Below are 16,991 nucleotides of genomic sequence, written 5' to 3'. Positions count from 1 at the left end.
TAGGGCTGAGCATATGGTATAATTCTGTGGGAGCCCCGCCCCATTTTTTCTAGGAGTAGACTGATCTCTTTCACCTTGCTTTGAAAATCCAGGCCAGCTCGATATATCTTTGATCCTTTTCCTGCCTTACAGACTGCACAGAAGGTCCACAAAACTGCAAAACTGGTGTGCAGCCGTCTTGGACAATACCGAATGCCTTTTGCTTGGGCTGCTAGGTGAGTGTGTGTCAGTTGCTCTTGGCTTCGCTTCACTAGCAGGTTTCCTTTTTTTTATTATTCTGTTGTTAACAAGAAAAAAGAAAAGGAAGAAAAATAAAAAGAACGCTCATTTCAAACTTCAAAAAATACAAAAGAAGAGAATCCATTGTTCACTTTATTGTTTCATGACATTACAAGCAAAGCCATCTTTCCTTAAATTTATCAGCCCTTTTTTTCCCCCTTCTTCTTTGATATGTCATTACTAAAAGATCTTTGGCAATGGTTATGGGCACAGGTATATTGAACACTTATTTCAGCTGACTTAAAAGAAAACGTGAGAACTATGTACTGCTTGCATCTGACACTCTATAGATTATCTCATTTATTCCCTGGATACCAGGACTTATGCTAAAGATGTAATTTGAGTCAGGCAAAATTATTATGTGTTCTTTGGAGGTGTTCTAAAATAGAACCCTTTTGATGCTAAATCTTTTTGTTCATTTTAGAATTAATGGGCCACAGTTTACCATTTGATCCTGTAATTATGGACCTGCCTCACATAGAGAGCTTATCATGAGCTTGTTAACTGCTCTGAGATAATGTGTTATGTCTGTTGGAAATCTTCTGTCGCCCCTAATATGAATGGTTTATGAGAATATGGGAAATTGCTCTCATGCCTAAAATGAAATTCACTGTCGGGTTTCTATAAATCTTAACAAGGTGGAGACAAGCTGTGTTATTGAGGAGTGGGGGGGTTAGCTGAAAGGGGTGAGATACGAGAAATCCAGGCTGGGCTAATTTTGAACTATTTTGCAGCTGTAGGTAGTAATTAATGCTGCTGTCTCTATCTCCCTGTTCCTCCCCTACATCGTGTATTGTGTTTTCTCCTCAGGGGTTTTCCCAATTATATTTCATTTTCCAAAGGAAAGGGACTGTCGTCACTCAGTCCCCTTTTATAGAATGAGGGCTGTATTTGGAAAAGGGAGGGCACAGTCATCCCCACATCTTAATCCAAACTGTCCAAACCAAGTGGGAGATTGTGTTCCCACTAGAGAATGTTCCATGGGGGGCACCCATGGAAGATTCCTTTCCATATGTACAAGTGATGGTGTATTGCCTGTTTGATTGCATCAGCCCTGGGTTTTAGGACACAGGCATAAAAAAATGTCTGTTTACTAGTTTTGCTTTTAAAGAAATGCTAGAGGATTCCCAAGCCAAATGCCCCCCCCACACACACACACACACACACTATCTCCCTTAAATTAACATTATTTTAAATAACTGATTAAAGCGATCTTCACACCCTTGTTCTGTGCCAGTCTCATCTCTGTTGTGCTTCCACTGCAGTTGCTGACTGTAAAGGAGGTTGAATTTCTAATGCTGCCTCACCCTGTAATTGCAATTTGATCTTTGGGCACGAAAGAAGAAAATGAAGTACACCTGGCCAATAAATATTGACGGCTGCATGAAGGTCACATTCCAAATTGTAATGACAACCCAGGATCTTATGCTTGCTCTGGTGCATTAATTTCCATATACTGGTGTCAAGCATGAACTGGTGACCTACATGAAGAAGAAGAAGAGTTGGTTTTTATATGCCGACTTTCTCTACCACTTAAGGAAGAATCAAACTGGCTTACAATCACCTTCCCTTCCCCTCCCCACAACAGACACCCTGTGAGGTCAGTGAGGCTGAGAGAGCTCTAAGAGAGCTGTGACTAGCTCAAGGTCACCCAGCTGGCTTCATGTGTAGGAGTGGGGAAACCAACCCAGTTCACCAGTTTAGCCTCTGCCGCTCATGTGGAGGAGTGGGGAATCAAACCCGGTTCTCCAGAGTCCACTGCTCCAAACCACCGCTTTTAACCACTACACCACACTGGTATTTGTCTCCGGGGTATAGTTGACCCAGAGGAAGAACACATTGCAGTTCTTAGTAAAGCTAGAATAAGTGAGATTTCTGGGGTACCTGTATGTTGCCAGGGTACAAAAATTCAGCGATCTTTAGCTGCTGCCCCAAGTGACCTCTGTATTATTATTGTTGTTTACTTCCTGTGTGGCTATGATGGCACAACTAGGGCCACACTAAGAACTTTGTGAAAGTACTACCCCCAGACAACAGAAATACAACCACAACTTAAATTGCGGGTGCCTTTGCTATTTTTTAAAAATGATTCCCCAAATCCCCTCCCTCCCTCTGGCTAATGGTAGGGCTGGACTTTGTCACATCAGCCTGCATTAGGCATCTTCTGATATGAAGCTTAACTTAGCAGAGAGAGGAATCTGACCACCACCCCTTCCCACAAACTAGAAAACCAAGATTTCATGTATAGCAAAATTTAAAGGGGGATATTTCTTAGGTTTAAAAAAATCTGTGATTAATCTCAAGGGGAGCAAAAGCAATTTTGATACGGCTAGCCAAGTGGCGCCTGCACTTATTGATTACAACCTTTTGCTTTCTAGACCTGTCTTCAAAGACTCCCAGGGTACCTTGGATCTAGAAGGGAAGTTCTCTCCCTTCTATAAGCAGGACAGCAGCAAATTGTCTACTGAGGATCTTCTGAAGTTGCTGGCCGAGTTTAAGAAGTAAGCTCATGGGAGGTGGGAGGAATATCTGATCTGCAGAGTTAGGGTTTAGAATCTCATTTCAAAATGACTGGAAACAGCCACTGAGAGTTCTCCAGTTCTATTATGTAGAAAAATTGTCAATGAACTTCAGATAGGTAGGAGTTTAAAGAATGGTGCTGGGTGTCAAAATGCTGATCCTCAGAAGTCTGAGGATCAACTGCGCACAATTCAAAGTTCTCACTTTGACTTAGTTCTCAGTGAAATAGTAAGCTTGCATCTGGCTGTACCACTTCAGATTGCAGGTGGGATTCACATGATTGAATGCTCTATTGTATCAGAAAAATTCCTCGGACGTAGATATTGGGGAGAACATTAGGACAGAACCCTGCTATGCTAGTTTTCTACTTAGAGGGGATTTTCTGTTATGTACGAGCATTCAGTTATAAAAGCCATATCTGCAGTCAGGAATGGTGCAGCCCCAGCCCAGGTTTACCAACTTAACTTAATTTCATCAATACAGATTTGAAATGTTCTTTCTTGGTTGTCATTTTTTTTAAAAAAAACACACACACATCCTAGGAGCATGGAGTTTCCCAAGTAATTTAAATATTTTTTTGGGCAAAATAATGATTTAACTTTAAAGCTGATCTTTTACTTCCATTCTGCAAAATAGCATCACGTTAAGTCCAGGAAGCATGATAATAAGGTTATTTTGTAAAGATACTATTCTGTACTCTTGAGCTGAGTACAAAGTTTTTATTACTTTTTTTCTTTTGCTGTTCTTGATTTTACTTGGATGTGACAGCTTTTTCCTTCTGGCCGAACGATGAGCCAGATTCTGTTTCAGTATGTAGTTTTGTTCCTCTCTTAAGCTTGTTCCTCTCTTTCTTTCCCATGCAGACCAGAAAAAACAAAGCTGCAAGTAATACCTGGCCAATTAAATGTTACACTGGAGTGTGTTCCACTGGATTTGTCAAGTAAGGAGCTGATTTATTTATTTTTAAATGCATCAGTGCTGTGTACCTTGTTCTGTATTCATGGAATTATCTTATTCATTGAATTAACTTATGATTTGTTTTGAAAACTTGTAGGCTTTGTATTTAAAGTGGCTTGCAAATCCCACCAAACGTTTCTGTGGACAGAAGGATTTCCATCTGCAGAGCATGATTTCTCTGCCTCTCCATTCCCACTATAGCCCAAAATGCCCCCTGAAATGCTGCTTCTGGGGGACCCCCCAGGAATAGCTTAGGAGGAATTAGAGTTTTGCCCCGGGAGGAGTAAATTGGTGAAAATCAACCCCCTCCCTTCTGTCCATGGAACTTTTAGGCGGGATCCAAGCCAATAAAATCCATCAAAAATCAGCAGCAACATATTACACAAAATTGAAAAGCAGGTAAAAATTAAACCAGGATGATAGCCAAGTTGCCATGGACTGGGAAAAGATGGCAAAGAAGGGTGCGGTTCTTACATTGCAATAACCCAGGCAAACAGGAGTGACATTGCCTGCTTCCTTTGGGGGAGTTCCATAAATAAGGAGCAGCTGCAGAAAAGGCCCTCTCCCTGGTCACCACCTCTCAGAAGCTGGGGGCTTTGCAAGCCATGGTTTTGTGTTAACCATGGTTAAACATTGCGTCTGTATCAAGTGAACCGTGGTTAGGGTGTTTTCCCTGTCTCTCCACCCTCCCTGTTTACATTATGACAAGGAGGTCACAGTGGCATTTCTCTATATATGCCTTTCGGAGGCAGGTTTAGCAAATTAAATCTTTGTATTATTGCATTCTGAGGTCTTAACCTTGATAAATGCTACGCAGAGTTTGTTGCTTTAACTTTGGTTAAGTGTTATGTCTGTGGCAACCTATTAGGAGGTAGAGTTACCTTTTGTTGGTTGCACTAAATTATGGTTGAATGTTAACAAATGGCACGTGGTTCACTTCTAGACTGTGTCACCTCCTCTTACGTTCCCATAAAGCCCTTCGAGAAGCAGGACCAGGGTGATGGCATTGCTGTCGAGGTGGAAGAGTTTGTGCCTGAGATCGCCAAGTACTGCTACCCTTTCACCATCTACAAAAACCAGCTGTATGTCTACCCCTTGCATTTGAAATACGACAGCCAGAAAACATTTGCCAAAGTGAGTTTTGAACAGCCTTGGGCTTAAAGAGAGGGTTTGCAGGTGCAAAATGGGGCCACAAAAATGAATTTGAGATGAAGGAGCTGCATTTTGGAATGAACTGGAAATGGGTTGAGGGGGGTGTATTCCCCCTCTTTCAGATGAAACTATGTTGCCGGATAATTTTGCATTCACTGATCAGGTGACACTGGGGGGATGAATATTCAGGGATGAATCACATGAGCACCAGTGTTTTTGATTACTGCCGGGTGAATCTGTGACCTTCAAACATTGGAAGTGACCTGGGGCAGTGGTGTCCAAGGGGCCTGTGCTCTGCAAATGTCAACTTGCCTAATGAGGGACACTGTCCTGGCTTTCCTAACCCCATGACTCCTCTCCAGAAGCGAGGTGGTTTGACAACACCACATTCTCCCTCCTTGGCCACCACGCACCTCTTCCATGTGAGTCCTTCTCATCTGGCACTGAAATACCCTCAGGCAGGCGCTGCAGCTCCCATCCTTCTCTACCGATTCTCGCAGGTCTCACCTATCTTTGAGATGTGTCCGCCATGGTGTCACAGTTTTCATTGTCCTCTATCAGCTCATGCCGTCATACCACCATTAGTACCGTTGCCACAGCCATGGCTCTTGTGGCCGTTCAGCAATGCCGCCAGTCATGGCTTCTTCCCTGAGCCCTTTGGCTGCTTCTTGTCAGGGCCAGGATGCAAAGATTTTGTGCTTGAGGTGATGAGAGTTAAAATGCAAGTTAGCATGATCTACGACTGCTGTTCAATGTGTGCAAGTTTTTCCGTGGTATGATCTTTGAATGATGAGATCGCAAGTGAGCTCCCACTGAGAATATGAAACTGCCGTGGGTAACACATTCAGCCGTTTGGCTTCAGCAGGAAGAAGTTAATTAATTTAGATTGTAAGCTCCTTTCGGCAGGTATCTTTGCACCCTGGAACTGAAGTTCGCATACAGATGTGAAATCGATTTTGATTGGGGAGGCAGAGGGGGGGGGGTTCAAAAAAGGAAATATAATTTCTAAACCCAGTTATGTGTTTTGCTTCCCACAACCCATTACAATTTCAGGCTAGGAACATTGCTGTCCGTGTGGAATTCAAAGACTCTGATGAAGCGGATGCCAGACCTTTAAAGGTGAGATCTCAAACCGTTCCTCAGGATCCAGGCCCCACAATAGGCCATAGACATGGGTTTAGCATCAGGAGGTCCAGGAAAAGGGAACGGAAGGAGATAGCCAGTTAAAAATATTGTTGAGGCCAAGTTTATTGTTGGGGCAAAAATGAGGATCCAATCAATGAGGCATACTGCCATTGGAAAGCATCAAGCTGGGTTGAATGAAGGTCCAGCTAGTAATGATCCCTTTTCTCAAAGTCAAGAACACTGTGGTCATCTCCCTATCTCCTGACACCTGAGAAGGACTCCCTATCTTCTGGCCACCAAGAAGCTGGATCCTGATTGGGTGATAGATCCTTAAGTGGGCACCCACTGTGGCCCCCTCTCATACTGATGGCTTGTGGATTATCCAATGTCTCTGGGGCCCTAGGCTTTTCCCTCTAGGGCTGCAGAAGAAACTTTTCTGTAAATGGCAATGGATGGTGGAGCCTGAGGGTTCATTCAGATTTATTGTAAAGCAAGTTTAAGAAGTGTGGGTGGGATACCGTTCATTATCTAATGAAATGGTCTTGAGAGCCTTGAATTTGGGTCTGATAAAGTAATAGCAGGTCTGCTGGCTCACATGCTCAGACCCTGCCCGCACTCACACTTTTCAGGGTTTTGGAAATAGGGTTCCCAGGTGCTTGCTAATGGCAGGCAGTCTCCTGGTGATGGCTACTTCTGTCCGCCGACACTCAGCTGTTTAGTGGGTGGAAGCAGGCCAGCCGAAAGGGGGGGGAGCGATCAGCATCCATGCATGATGTCACTTCCAGCGTGATACGGAAGCGCAGGCATTGCACGGGGGACGCTCTATCACTTTCACCAAAACTCTTTGGAAACCATAGAGCGGGGGGGGGGAGTGCTAGAGTGTCCCTCATGTGATGCCGGCGCTTTCATATTGCACTGGAAGTGATGTCATGCACGGATGCCAATCGCCTCAGCCCTGTAATCACCTTCAAACATCTCCCGTTGGTTGCCAGGAGGGACCTAGCAACCCTACTTGAGAATTTTCTGTGCCCACTCTACTGTCTTGTGAAGGGGGCGGTTCATCTTAATGCTCCATATTCACATTATTACTTGCAGTGTTTCTATGGTAAACCTGGAGGACCCCTTCTGACATGGAATGCTTATGCTTGTGTGTTGCATCATAATCAGAACCCAGAGTTTTATGACGAGGTAAGAAAAAGTTGTATGGTCACTCCAAAACATTGTACTAAAATAAACCAAATCAGAGCATAGCCAGGTGTATGTGCATGCCATGATCTCACAGAAGCACCAAAAAACCAAGGAATGTGGTTTTGGCTGTTCATTTCCACTTTCTGAGAACTTTGGAGCTCTTGTTTTTGTTGTTTTTAAGCTTGCTTCTAGTCCATATGTTGTAAAGTGCATAGGCAATGCCCAGGAACTATCAAAAATATTACTGTATTGCTGCATATTGCTTCTAATTATCAAAAGGTGGGGCTTCAGCTTCCTGCCTTTTTCACACCTACAATTATTCATCTTTAATTGTGAAAATGTAATTATGCAGAACAAGAGAAATAATGCTAACTGGCTTAGTACATGAAAGCTGCAGAGTGTGAGTTTGCTCAGTACAGAATTTTGATTTGTTCCCATGGGTGGGTGGGGGTTGGCAGATTGGTGATGGGGTAAGGAAGAGGGCCAAAGCATATTTTATTTTTGATCTAAATCTGGGTGGTTGTCATCAGAGTCAGCTTTATTAGACTGCTGTGGTCATGCCAATGGGACAGAGGCAAGAAAGTATCAGAACTACTTTAGTTTGGCAATGAACAGTGAAATGTTAGTCTATTTATTACATTATTACAATTACAAAAATGCACCATCACCTGTCATGATGTCATTTTAGATTAAAATTGAGCTTCCAATCCACCTCCATCAAAAGCATCATTTGCTTTTCACCTTCTATCATATCAGCTGTGAAATTAACACAAAGGGGACGGCGAAAAAGCAGGATGCTGTCGAGACAACAGGTATGCTTCCAGTTTGAGCTCATACCTCCGTTTGCGCCGCAAGCAGGTAGTGATAGGCTTGTGTTGGGAAGGCATTTCCATTCATACTTCAGCCCCTGGAAAACAGTTGCATGTTAGCTGAGTCTAGAAGTGGATACCATTAATCTACACCAGTGGTTCCCAACATGGGGCACACGCCCCCACAGGGGGGCAATTTGATTTTTAAGGGGGGGCAATTCGAGAATGAGTTATTAACAGTGAATGTTTTGCATTTCTTATGGTTCTAGGGGCCTCATATACAGTATATAAATATATATTGTGACATACACATTTTTAAAATTAAAATCAGAATGTACACGGCAGTCAGCTGGTTACAGTGTCACAAGGGGCATCAGGATTTTAAAGATGCTTAGGTGGGGCATGACCAAAAAAAGGTTGGGAACCACTGATCTACACCTTTCCTGTACCAATAAGGTGACATCAGTCACATAAAAGCAGATAAACTGCTAGCTTTCTACCATTCAGATGGCCACTGATAATGTAACTTGCAGGAGACTTCCCTTTCCTAGGTAGTTTCAGACTTTGTGAACGGAAGAGGTATAACTAGTGCTGACCACACAACATCCACAGTGTCTGCCCATTTGATTGCCTAGTACAGTAAGGTATATTCTTACATTTGTAATATTAGCCCAACCTCAACTAGATTAAACCTTGTAGAGGAACTGCAAGCCAGAAGAGGCTATCCTAGGATTGATCTTTTCTTGGCCTTGTTACCAAGGTGAGCCAAGAGACACTGCAATTCATGTAACCTCTTTGATGTTCTCAATGCCACTTGGGATCAACACCCATTTATTCAAGCAGTACAAGTGAAAGTGAATTCCAGTGTGGATCTCAGAGGTTGAGCTAGGGGAAAGGGAATGGAATGCCAGGCACCTGCTAGCAGACTCAGCTCCTCCCCCCAGTGAGATGCCTGCCCAGCTTTTTTTTTTTTTTGCATTGTTTCTATCATGCCAGTCAAAACTCCAGACATGTCTTTAAAAGAGGAACATTTGTGTGTGTCCAGTTGTAGCGACATATGATTGTAGATGTCAGTGAACTTCTTCATTTTCCTGGAGGAAAGTACAAGGCTTGTGCGTTATCATGAAGCATGTATATCTCAGAATTTTACCCAAGATTCAAGGAAGTTGGTTAAATGGCTGTGTGTGTTGCTGTCTCCGCAGTTGGCTTTACCTGGCTGCCTTTACTGAAGGATGGTCGGATTATCACATCTGAACAACACTTGACTGTTTCTGCCAATCTGCCTGCTGGCTACCTGAACATTGGGGACACAGAGGGACGAAGGGTAAGAAGTGTATTGGCCTGTGTTATATAATCCACACTTCCATTGGTATACCCAAGATTTATATAACTCATTCCCTGAAGATTTTAGTATTTCTTTTAAAATATGTTTCTGGCCCTTCTATCTGCGGACAAACACTTGGAAGTGTTTACTGTTTCCCTTGTTAATTCTTCCCATCTTTTTATCTGAAAATTTGATTTGTACAAGGAGAATGCATTTTGCATGAAAATGTAGATGCTTACTGATATGCTTTATTTGTCTGATTGTTTTGGTGTTCGGGCCTCCTAAGTGCAGAGTTTGAAAAAAAAAGTTCAAAAATAATTTGCCCCAACTGTCAATAATGGTGTTCTCAGATACCACACAGTATATTACAATTGGTAGTACACAGGACATGAAGGCTTTGGGTTGACTTCATACTAGAATTCTTCCTCTAGAGAAGCAACAGTGAAATAATTCTAAATGTTTTCAGTCCAGGAAGAAGAGAGTAAGGGAAAAAATGGTGGAAACTTAGAGAATCATGCATGATATGAAGAAAAAGAATGCTTCCTCCCTCTCCCCAGATACTAGAACTCAGGATCAGCCAGTAAAGTTGATGGGCAGTAGGTAGAGGACAGACAAAAGGAAGTCCTTCTTCATACAACACATAATTAACTTGTGGAAATCACTGCCACTAGACAATAGTGACGGCCACTTGCTTAGATGGTATTAGAAGGAGATTAGATAAATGCACGGAGGGCACGTCCATCAATTAATTATAGCCAGGATGGCTAAGTAGAACCCCGTGTTCAACAAAATGGAGGAGGCTGTGGCCACCTTGGTTTGCTTATAGACCTTTCTTTGGTCACTGTGACAAGCAGGATAATGGACTAGATTGACACTTGCTCTGAATAACCAGAGTGCTTCTTAAATTGTCATGGCCTGAAGTTTTGTGTGTTCAGTTTGTGTATGACATGCTTAATTTCAAGCTTTAAAGGTCAAAAAGTGGATTTCTCTCTCTTCACAGCAACCAAGTGTTGACATAAAATGGGTCGATGGGGCAAAAGCTCTGTTCAAGATCAAGCTCCATTTGGAGTCTACAATTTACACACAGGTAAGTGGAGCGCATCTTTCTTTTGCACTTTAGTCAGAAAACTCTGGTGATAAATTCCAGTGGTGTAGCTGTGTCAGTCTGTCTGAGCCAGAACAACAAAGGATCTTGTGGCACCTTAAAGACTTAAAACTGTTGTGGCGGAAGCTTTCATGAGCCAGAGCCCACTTTGTCAGGTGCATGAAGCGTTATCCTGATTTGATACAGAGGCCCAAAAGGGAGAAAGGACAGGGCAAGGAGATGGAATTACAAAGCAAAAAGGTCAGGCAAGCCAAGGGACAGGTGTTTTACTCAGCTATGCAAAGCGCATTTGAAAAGAAGATCCAATCAGAACAGTAAACAATCCCATCACTCTATGTGTGAGAACCACTCCCACCAGGCCATGAATTGACAAAGTAAGTTAAATTGTGAACAAAGACCTCTTCATGAGAGACAATTGTTTTCTAAATGAGCTTGCTACTCCCAGCCTCTATTGAGACCAAGATTGAATTCCAGCTGAACAACTTCACACCAGTTTCACTTTGAATTTTGAATTTAGCAAAATTCCAGGGTAGTTGGAATACCCCCTTTCCTCACAGGTTTTTTCAAATGTTTTCATTTTAAATAGGGGTGCATAATTTAAAACTCATAGAATCGTAGATCACAGAGCTGGAAGGGGCCATCTAGTCCAACCCCCTGCCTAGAGCATCCCTGGCAAGTGTTTTCCAGCCTTTGCTTAAAGACTGCCAGTGAGGGAGAGCTCACCACCTCCCTAGGAAGCTGATTCCACTATTGAACAACTCTTACTGTAAAAGATTTTATCCTAATATCCAACCAGTACCTTTTCACCCACAATTTAAACCCATTATTGCAAGTCCTATCCTCTGCTGCCAACAGGAACAGCTCCCTGCCCTCCTCTTAAGTGACAGCCCTTCAAACACTTAAAAGAGAGCAGTCATGTCCCCCTTCAACCTCCTCCAGACTAAACATTCCCAACTCCCTCAGCTTTTCCTCTTGGGGCTTGGTCTCCAGGTCCCTGATCATCATCTTTCAGTGATGAGTTTTTCAGTCCTCACAGGAAATTCCTTGGCAGTGTATGTGTGTGTGTGGAGGGGGGATGGTATCAATTGATGACACAGCTAAGAATAGCCTGTGTTGCAAAAACGAATAATATTTTGTCACTCAGTCAAACTGGTAATAAATTCAAGACCGACAAAAAGAAACAAATAGCAAAATGTATCATTTATTTACGGGATTCACAACCACAATTTGGTGATAGCCAATGGATCAGATAACTTTAAAGAAAAGAAGTATATAAATATACATGAAGGGGGAGGTATATCAATAGCCATGAAGGCAAAATGGCACCTCTCTGCTCGGTCTACCTGTGAGTACCAGAGGCAGAGAACAGCCAATTGGGGGAAGGCTGCTGCTTTTGTGTCCTGCCTGTGAGTCTCCCAGAGGCATCTGGCTAGCTATTGTTGGAAACAGGATGTCAGACTGGGTGGACGTTGGCTCTAATCCAGCATGGCCTTTTATGCTTTTAAATCAGTTCTTCTGATGCTCCAGCTGCTGCAGCTGCTATTACTGCTGTGGAAAAAGCGTTCATTGGAACGAGGGCATCCAATAACAATCCATGCCTTACAGTGTCCCTGCCCACTTTCTGAAAACCTTGACTAGCACCTGGGGAAGTACTAGTGGGCACCATGGAACCCATGGGCACCATGTTGGTGAACCCTGCTTTAGACCAACAATGTGCCAAGTACACATTAACCTTCTATGTGTCAGGGAAGTTTTACCTTTAAAGCAATCCCTGGTGGAAGGTAGGCTAGCTAGCAAAGTCATAATCTTATACTCCCTTACTTGCATGCTTTACTGAAGGGGAACAAGAAGTTTTTTGTGCTCAATGGCTGCCATGCTGCTAAACTAGTGCAAGAATGGGCCCCGATACCAAAATCATATGTCAAGCACATGTCAAGAAGGTTTCACTGATTTATTTAAAATATATTTATCCTGCATTGTCAGTCTGAAAAACTTCCAGCAGGTTACAAAAGTTACAGATCCAGGGAGCAAAATAAAACTAATATTGTTGGCGGCAGCACAAACATTTTGTAATAAAAGCAACAACATTCCACTGACTGCAAGTCAGAGCAATAAAGGGACTAAAAGCATAAAAAGCTACAACAGAATAGATCCCCCCCTTAACAATGCATTCGTAAATCACCTTTGCCTGCATGGCCATCAACCAGTTCAAAAACATGGCATTTAGAACGTCATTTGTCATTTTCACACATGCAAGTCAACAGCAGAGGAGGAGCTGAAATCGTTTTAAGTTGCACATGTGAATTCACCCCTGTATCCAAAGATGGATTGATAGCCTTAGTAAAACAAAGGGGATAGATTGGCCAAGGGGAAAGCCAGTGAAATGAACTTAGTCGTTTCTTTCAGGATCTCCATCTCCACAAATTTTTCCAGTATTGCCAGACGATCCAGGGAGGTGCCAAGGAAGTCCCAGGAGAACTTGTTAAATACTTAAAGGTGAGCTGCAACCTGCAGAAGACCTATTTCTGTAGCCAACCCACGAGGGGTTTGGCAAAGCTGTTGGTGCACTAGTAATCAGTGGAGCAAATGGCTGAGAACATCCGATTATTCTGAATGAGTTGGAGCCATGTCTCACCTGTGATTGCCAAACTAGTATTACACTGCTCACTCAAGTCTGTGGCTCACATGAACAGATTTTTGAGCATTTCAGCTGAAGACACTTCATCAGACCCCAGCTATATTACCTTGGTTTGGAAAAGAGAATGAGAAGTACTTATGAGCTCAAGACTTTGGAAATGGTCCAGTGAGTTCATGAAGGAGCTGGGAATTGAAATCTGGTCCCCTTTCCTCCACCACCCCTGTTTCAGATCCAAATCCAGCTCTCGGATTAGACTATGTAGATAACACCAGATGCACACATTACAAACCATCCAAATCTCATTTGTTTGATTTATTTGTTAATCACAGACCAGTTTTTTTACATTCTTGTTACTGGGTTGATCATTTATCTCGTGACTTCCCTCTGTTATAAAAACTATTTGTGGTCATTTAATGGAACCATATTTTCAGCAAACCATTATTCAGGAGGTAATTATCTCTTGTTGAATAAACCTGTGTCTTGTGTTTTGTTCTGCTGTCTTAAAACTATGCTAAATAAAGTGGGGCGAGAGGGGGATTCACCTTGTCTACTATTTATGAGTTCTGTTTTTCTGTCCCGGTGATCCTTGTGCCAAATGTAAATCCTTTCAGCTGTTTCTGTCATGTCAGACTAAACGTGTGTGCATTCCAAATGTTTGTTTCAGTGTTTGCACGCCATGGAGATCCAGGTAATGATTCAGTTTCTGCCTGTGATTCTTCTGCAACTATTTAGAGTCCTCACCAACAGGACCCAGGAAGAGGAGATTGCTGTCAACTGTACCATGTAAGTTTTGGCTGGGGCAGGCAACCCGTCCAAGGCCTTCTGGCTGGATTAACCCCTCTTGCTTAGTTCAACCATGTAAAAGGTTGGGGGGGAAACCTACTAGCCCACAGATATTCTGCCTTGCTTATTCGTAAGCTAGCCATTTCTCACATGTGGGTTGCCTAGAAGGAGGAAGAAAGAATTATCTGAAACAATTTAGAAGTTTATCCAAGCTTCCCTGCCTGCTTATGTGGAGAGAATTCTTGGTTGTCACTGGCAAGTGGACTTTTATAGGCCTAAACTGGTTAGCGGATTACGGTTTTTTTCAGTACCCCCATATAGAAAATGGAAGGAAACAATCAGTTGAATTAAGAAAAGAAGAAGAAGAGTTGGTTTTTATATGCCGACTTTCTCTCCCACTCAAGGCAGAATCAAACCGGCTTACAATCACCTTCCCTACCCCTTACAATCACCTTCCCTTCCTAACAGACACCCTGTGAGGTAGATGAGGCTGAGAGAGCATGACTTGCCCAAGGTCACCCAGCTGGCTTCGTGTGTAGGAGTGGGGAAACAAATCCAGTTCACCAGATCAGACTCCACCGCTCCAAACCACCATTCTTAACCCCTACACCACGCTGGCTCCATTAAAGGCATTGAATATAGATCACTTAGAAAGGAAGGCCTTGATCTGGGTTCCTCTTTGGGTTTTTATCAGGGACAGAGCCTCTTTTGCTGGAGCATCCCGCTTGTGGAGTGCCCTCCCCAGGAATGTTTCCAGGCATCTTCACTGATATATTTTAGGTAGGGTTGGGTGTTCTGTACACGTTGTGTAGTTTTGCTGTGTTCATTCCACATCTGGTGACCCGCTGCGAGTCTCTGAAGTTTTTTTCTGTGGATGCATATGCTGCACGCCTTTTATTACCTGTTCAGTGTGTGTTGCAATCTGTACTTGGATTGTACTTTCTTAATAATATGTATACATCGAAAGCACACTTCGTTGTCCAAAAATCTGGGACATGCAAATTAAAAAATGTGCAACAGGAGTATACATGCACTTCTATTCTGCAACAGGGACAATTTATACTGGAATGGCATGTTTTAGAGAAAACTCTTATAGGGAATGGAATTGGAAGCATCCCTAACTTTAGGCAGTGGTAAAAACTGCCATTTTATTTATCAAGGCCTTTTCACAGGTTGTGATAACATAGGGGTTTGATCACGGTGGGTAGCCGTGTTAGTCTGGCTTTAGCAGTAGAAAAGAGGAAGACTCCAGTAACAACTTAAAGACTAACAAAATTTCTGGCAGGGTATGAGTTTTCTTGAGTCACAGCTCACTTCTTCATAGGGATTTCCTGGCTGTAAATAGTTGCTGTTTCTTGTTTTTCCACTCGGGATTATTTGGTATTTTGGCTGCTTGTTGTATTGGTTTGAAAGTTATTACCTTCACTGCCTTGAATTAAGAAGCAGGCTGTATAAAATTTTGAGCAAATAATAAAGTAAATTTGGTTTCAGACAGAAAAGAAAACCTTTGGATTCTGATTTTTTTGCGGGGTGGGGGCAGGGAAGGTATGGAGCGAAAGCCCTTCCTTGCTGCTCTGTACCATGAACAAAATGTGGTTATTTTGCAGGGTTCTCCTCCACGTTGTCTCCCGATGCCACGAGGAAGGCCTCGACCACTACTTGCGATCTTTCATAAAGGTGGGAGGTGCAAATTTTTCTATTCTGTCACCCCCATAACTGGAGATTCACCAACAGTGACAGAGGTTATCTCTCTTGTTCTTTGCAGTACTGCTTCCGGCCTGAAAAACCTGGCACAGCACAGGCTAAGATGACGCATGAAATCTTGGCTGTGGCAATGGCAACAATTCTCAAGCAATCAGCGGATTTCTTAGCTATCAATAAGTTGCTAAAGGTGAGGCGAGAGAGGAAGGATGTATAAGGAGGGATAGAATCCCCCTTTCTGAATATGTCGAGTCAGGGCAACTGTGAGCCTGAAAACTCTTGTACAGTGAGAATACAAAGATAGAGCTTACGGGTGCTCAACTGTTCCCCATCTCACCAGTTCTCCTCTTGCAAGTGTCTGCATCCCACTGGCATCAGTATCACTTCTGGTTTTAGAGCCTGAGTGGGATCGAAAGTCATTATGAACGATCAAAATATTTCCATAGTAGAATTCAGTGTAGGGAAAGGGTTCGTCCTCCCCTTTTCCTGCCATCTCTTTCTTCCCTGTGAGTAGTCTTCCACGTTGGCCTTATAAGGAGGACAGACGGTTCTGGTGAACAAGGGTGATCTTTAAATTCCATGCCTGTAACCACTAGTTTCCCCTTAGAAACTCCGTTGGGTGTGTTCTTCTTTCCCCGCCTAACCCTCCACTTAATTCTATCTCATAATGTTACAATCAGAATTAGATTAACTTGATTTAATTAGTGTTATGCCTGGATGACTCTGCGTCAGAATAGCAGGGGGAAGGGAGAGCATTGAACATGCCAGTGTCCAGTTGTAATAACAAGATGAGTGTTGTCTTTGTACTGGACAATTTCCAATAAATGATAGAAGAAAGAGCAGAGACTGGGTTGATTGTTCTGCAGGAGGGTGCTGCATTAAATGGGAGTGGAGGACGTCTTGAGCAGGGGAAAGCCAGGATCAGCTTTGCGCCCCCCCCCCACATGGCCAGAAAACATTTTGGAAGGGTCCTTTGCAATATAAAGATGCAGAGTGTCACTCCTGTTAAGATAACCTTTCTTTGTGGATTCTCTTGAGAAGCTCATGGATGGCACTGACTCTCATTGCCCCAATAATGCACAGTTAAAAAATAATGTGATATCCGCACACTAGCATTTCTCTGCCTCCTGCCCAGTGGAGTGGGGTGGCAGGTAGGAAAGGGAATTGCAACCATAATGATATCCTGTCATTGTTCATGCTCACGTTGCCAGGGAGAGGTGGGTCATGGCTCCCTGGAATGTGTCACTTGAGCTTTACCCTCTCCCCTTGGTGTTGTGTCTAAGGCTAGTTTAATCCAGGATGTTGAGCATGGATCTGAGACACCTGGGTTCACAGCTCAACTTGGAACTGATCATCTGGCCTTGACTAATCTCCCAGGCTCAAGTTCCCCATATGTAAAATGGGAGCAAT

At 43.1% G+C, this 16,991-nt stretch overlaps 1 protein-coding gene across 1 annotated transcript in view; it reads left to right on the top strand.

Annotated features, from left to right (window-relative positions):
• Positions 1-16,991, top strand: part of DOCK11 (dedicator of cytokinesis 11) — a 123,966-nt gene that overhangs the window by 51,429 nt on the left and 55,546 nt on the right. Inside the window, exons 14-26 of the mRNA XM_056858946.1 lie at positions 133-215; positions 2,658-2,780; positions 3,663-3,739; positions 4,700-4,890; positions 5,962-6,027; positions 7,129-7,221; positions 7,910-8,033; positions 9,233-9,354; positions 10,355-10,441; positions 12,866-12,955; positions 13,762-13,880; positions 15,488-15,557; positions 15,646-15,771. Coding sequence (XP_056714924.1) covers positions 133-215; positions 2,658-2,780; positions 3,663-3,739; positions 4,700-4,890; positions 5,962-6,027; positions 7,129-7,221; positions 7,910-8,033; positions 9,233-9,354; positions 10,355-10,441; positions 12,866-12,955; positions 13,762-13,880; positions 15,488-15,557; positions 15,646-15,771 — 1,371 coding nt within the window. The remainder of the gene's footprint in view (positions 1-132; positions 216-2,657; positions 2,781-3,662; positions 3,740-4,699; positions 4,891-5,961; positions 6,028-7,128; positions 7,222-7,909; positions 8,034-9,232; positions 9,355-10,354; positions 10,442-12,865; positions 12,956-13,761; positions 13,881-15,487; positions 15,558-15,645; positions 15,772-16,991) is intronic.

The sequence above is a fragment of the Euleptes europaea genome, chromosome 13 (genome assembly GCF_029931775.1).
Source record: "Euleptes europaea isolate rEulEur1 chromosome 13, rEulEur1.hap1, whole genome shotgun sequence".
Taxonomy (NCBI): domain Eukaryota; kingdom Metazoa; phylum Chordata; class Lepidosauria; order Squamata; family Sphaerodactylidae; genus Euleptes; species Euleptes europaea.
Note: the sequence above shows the minus strand (reverse complement) of the source record. Positions and strands in the feature narration are given on the sequence as shown.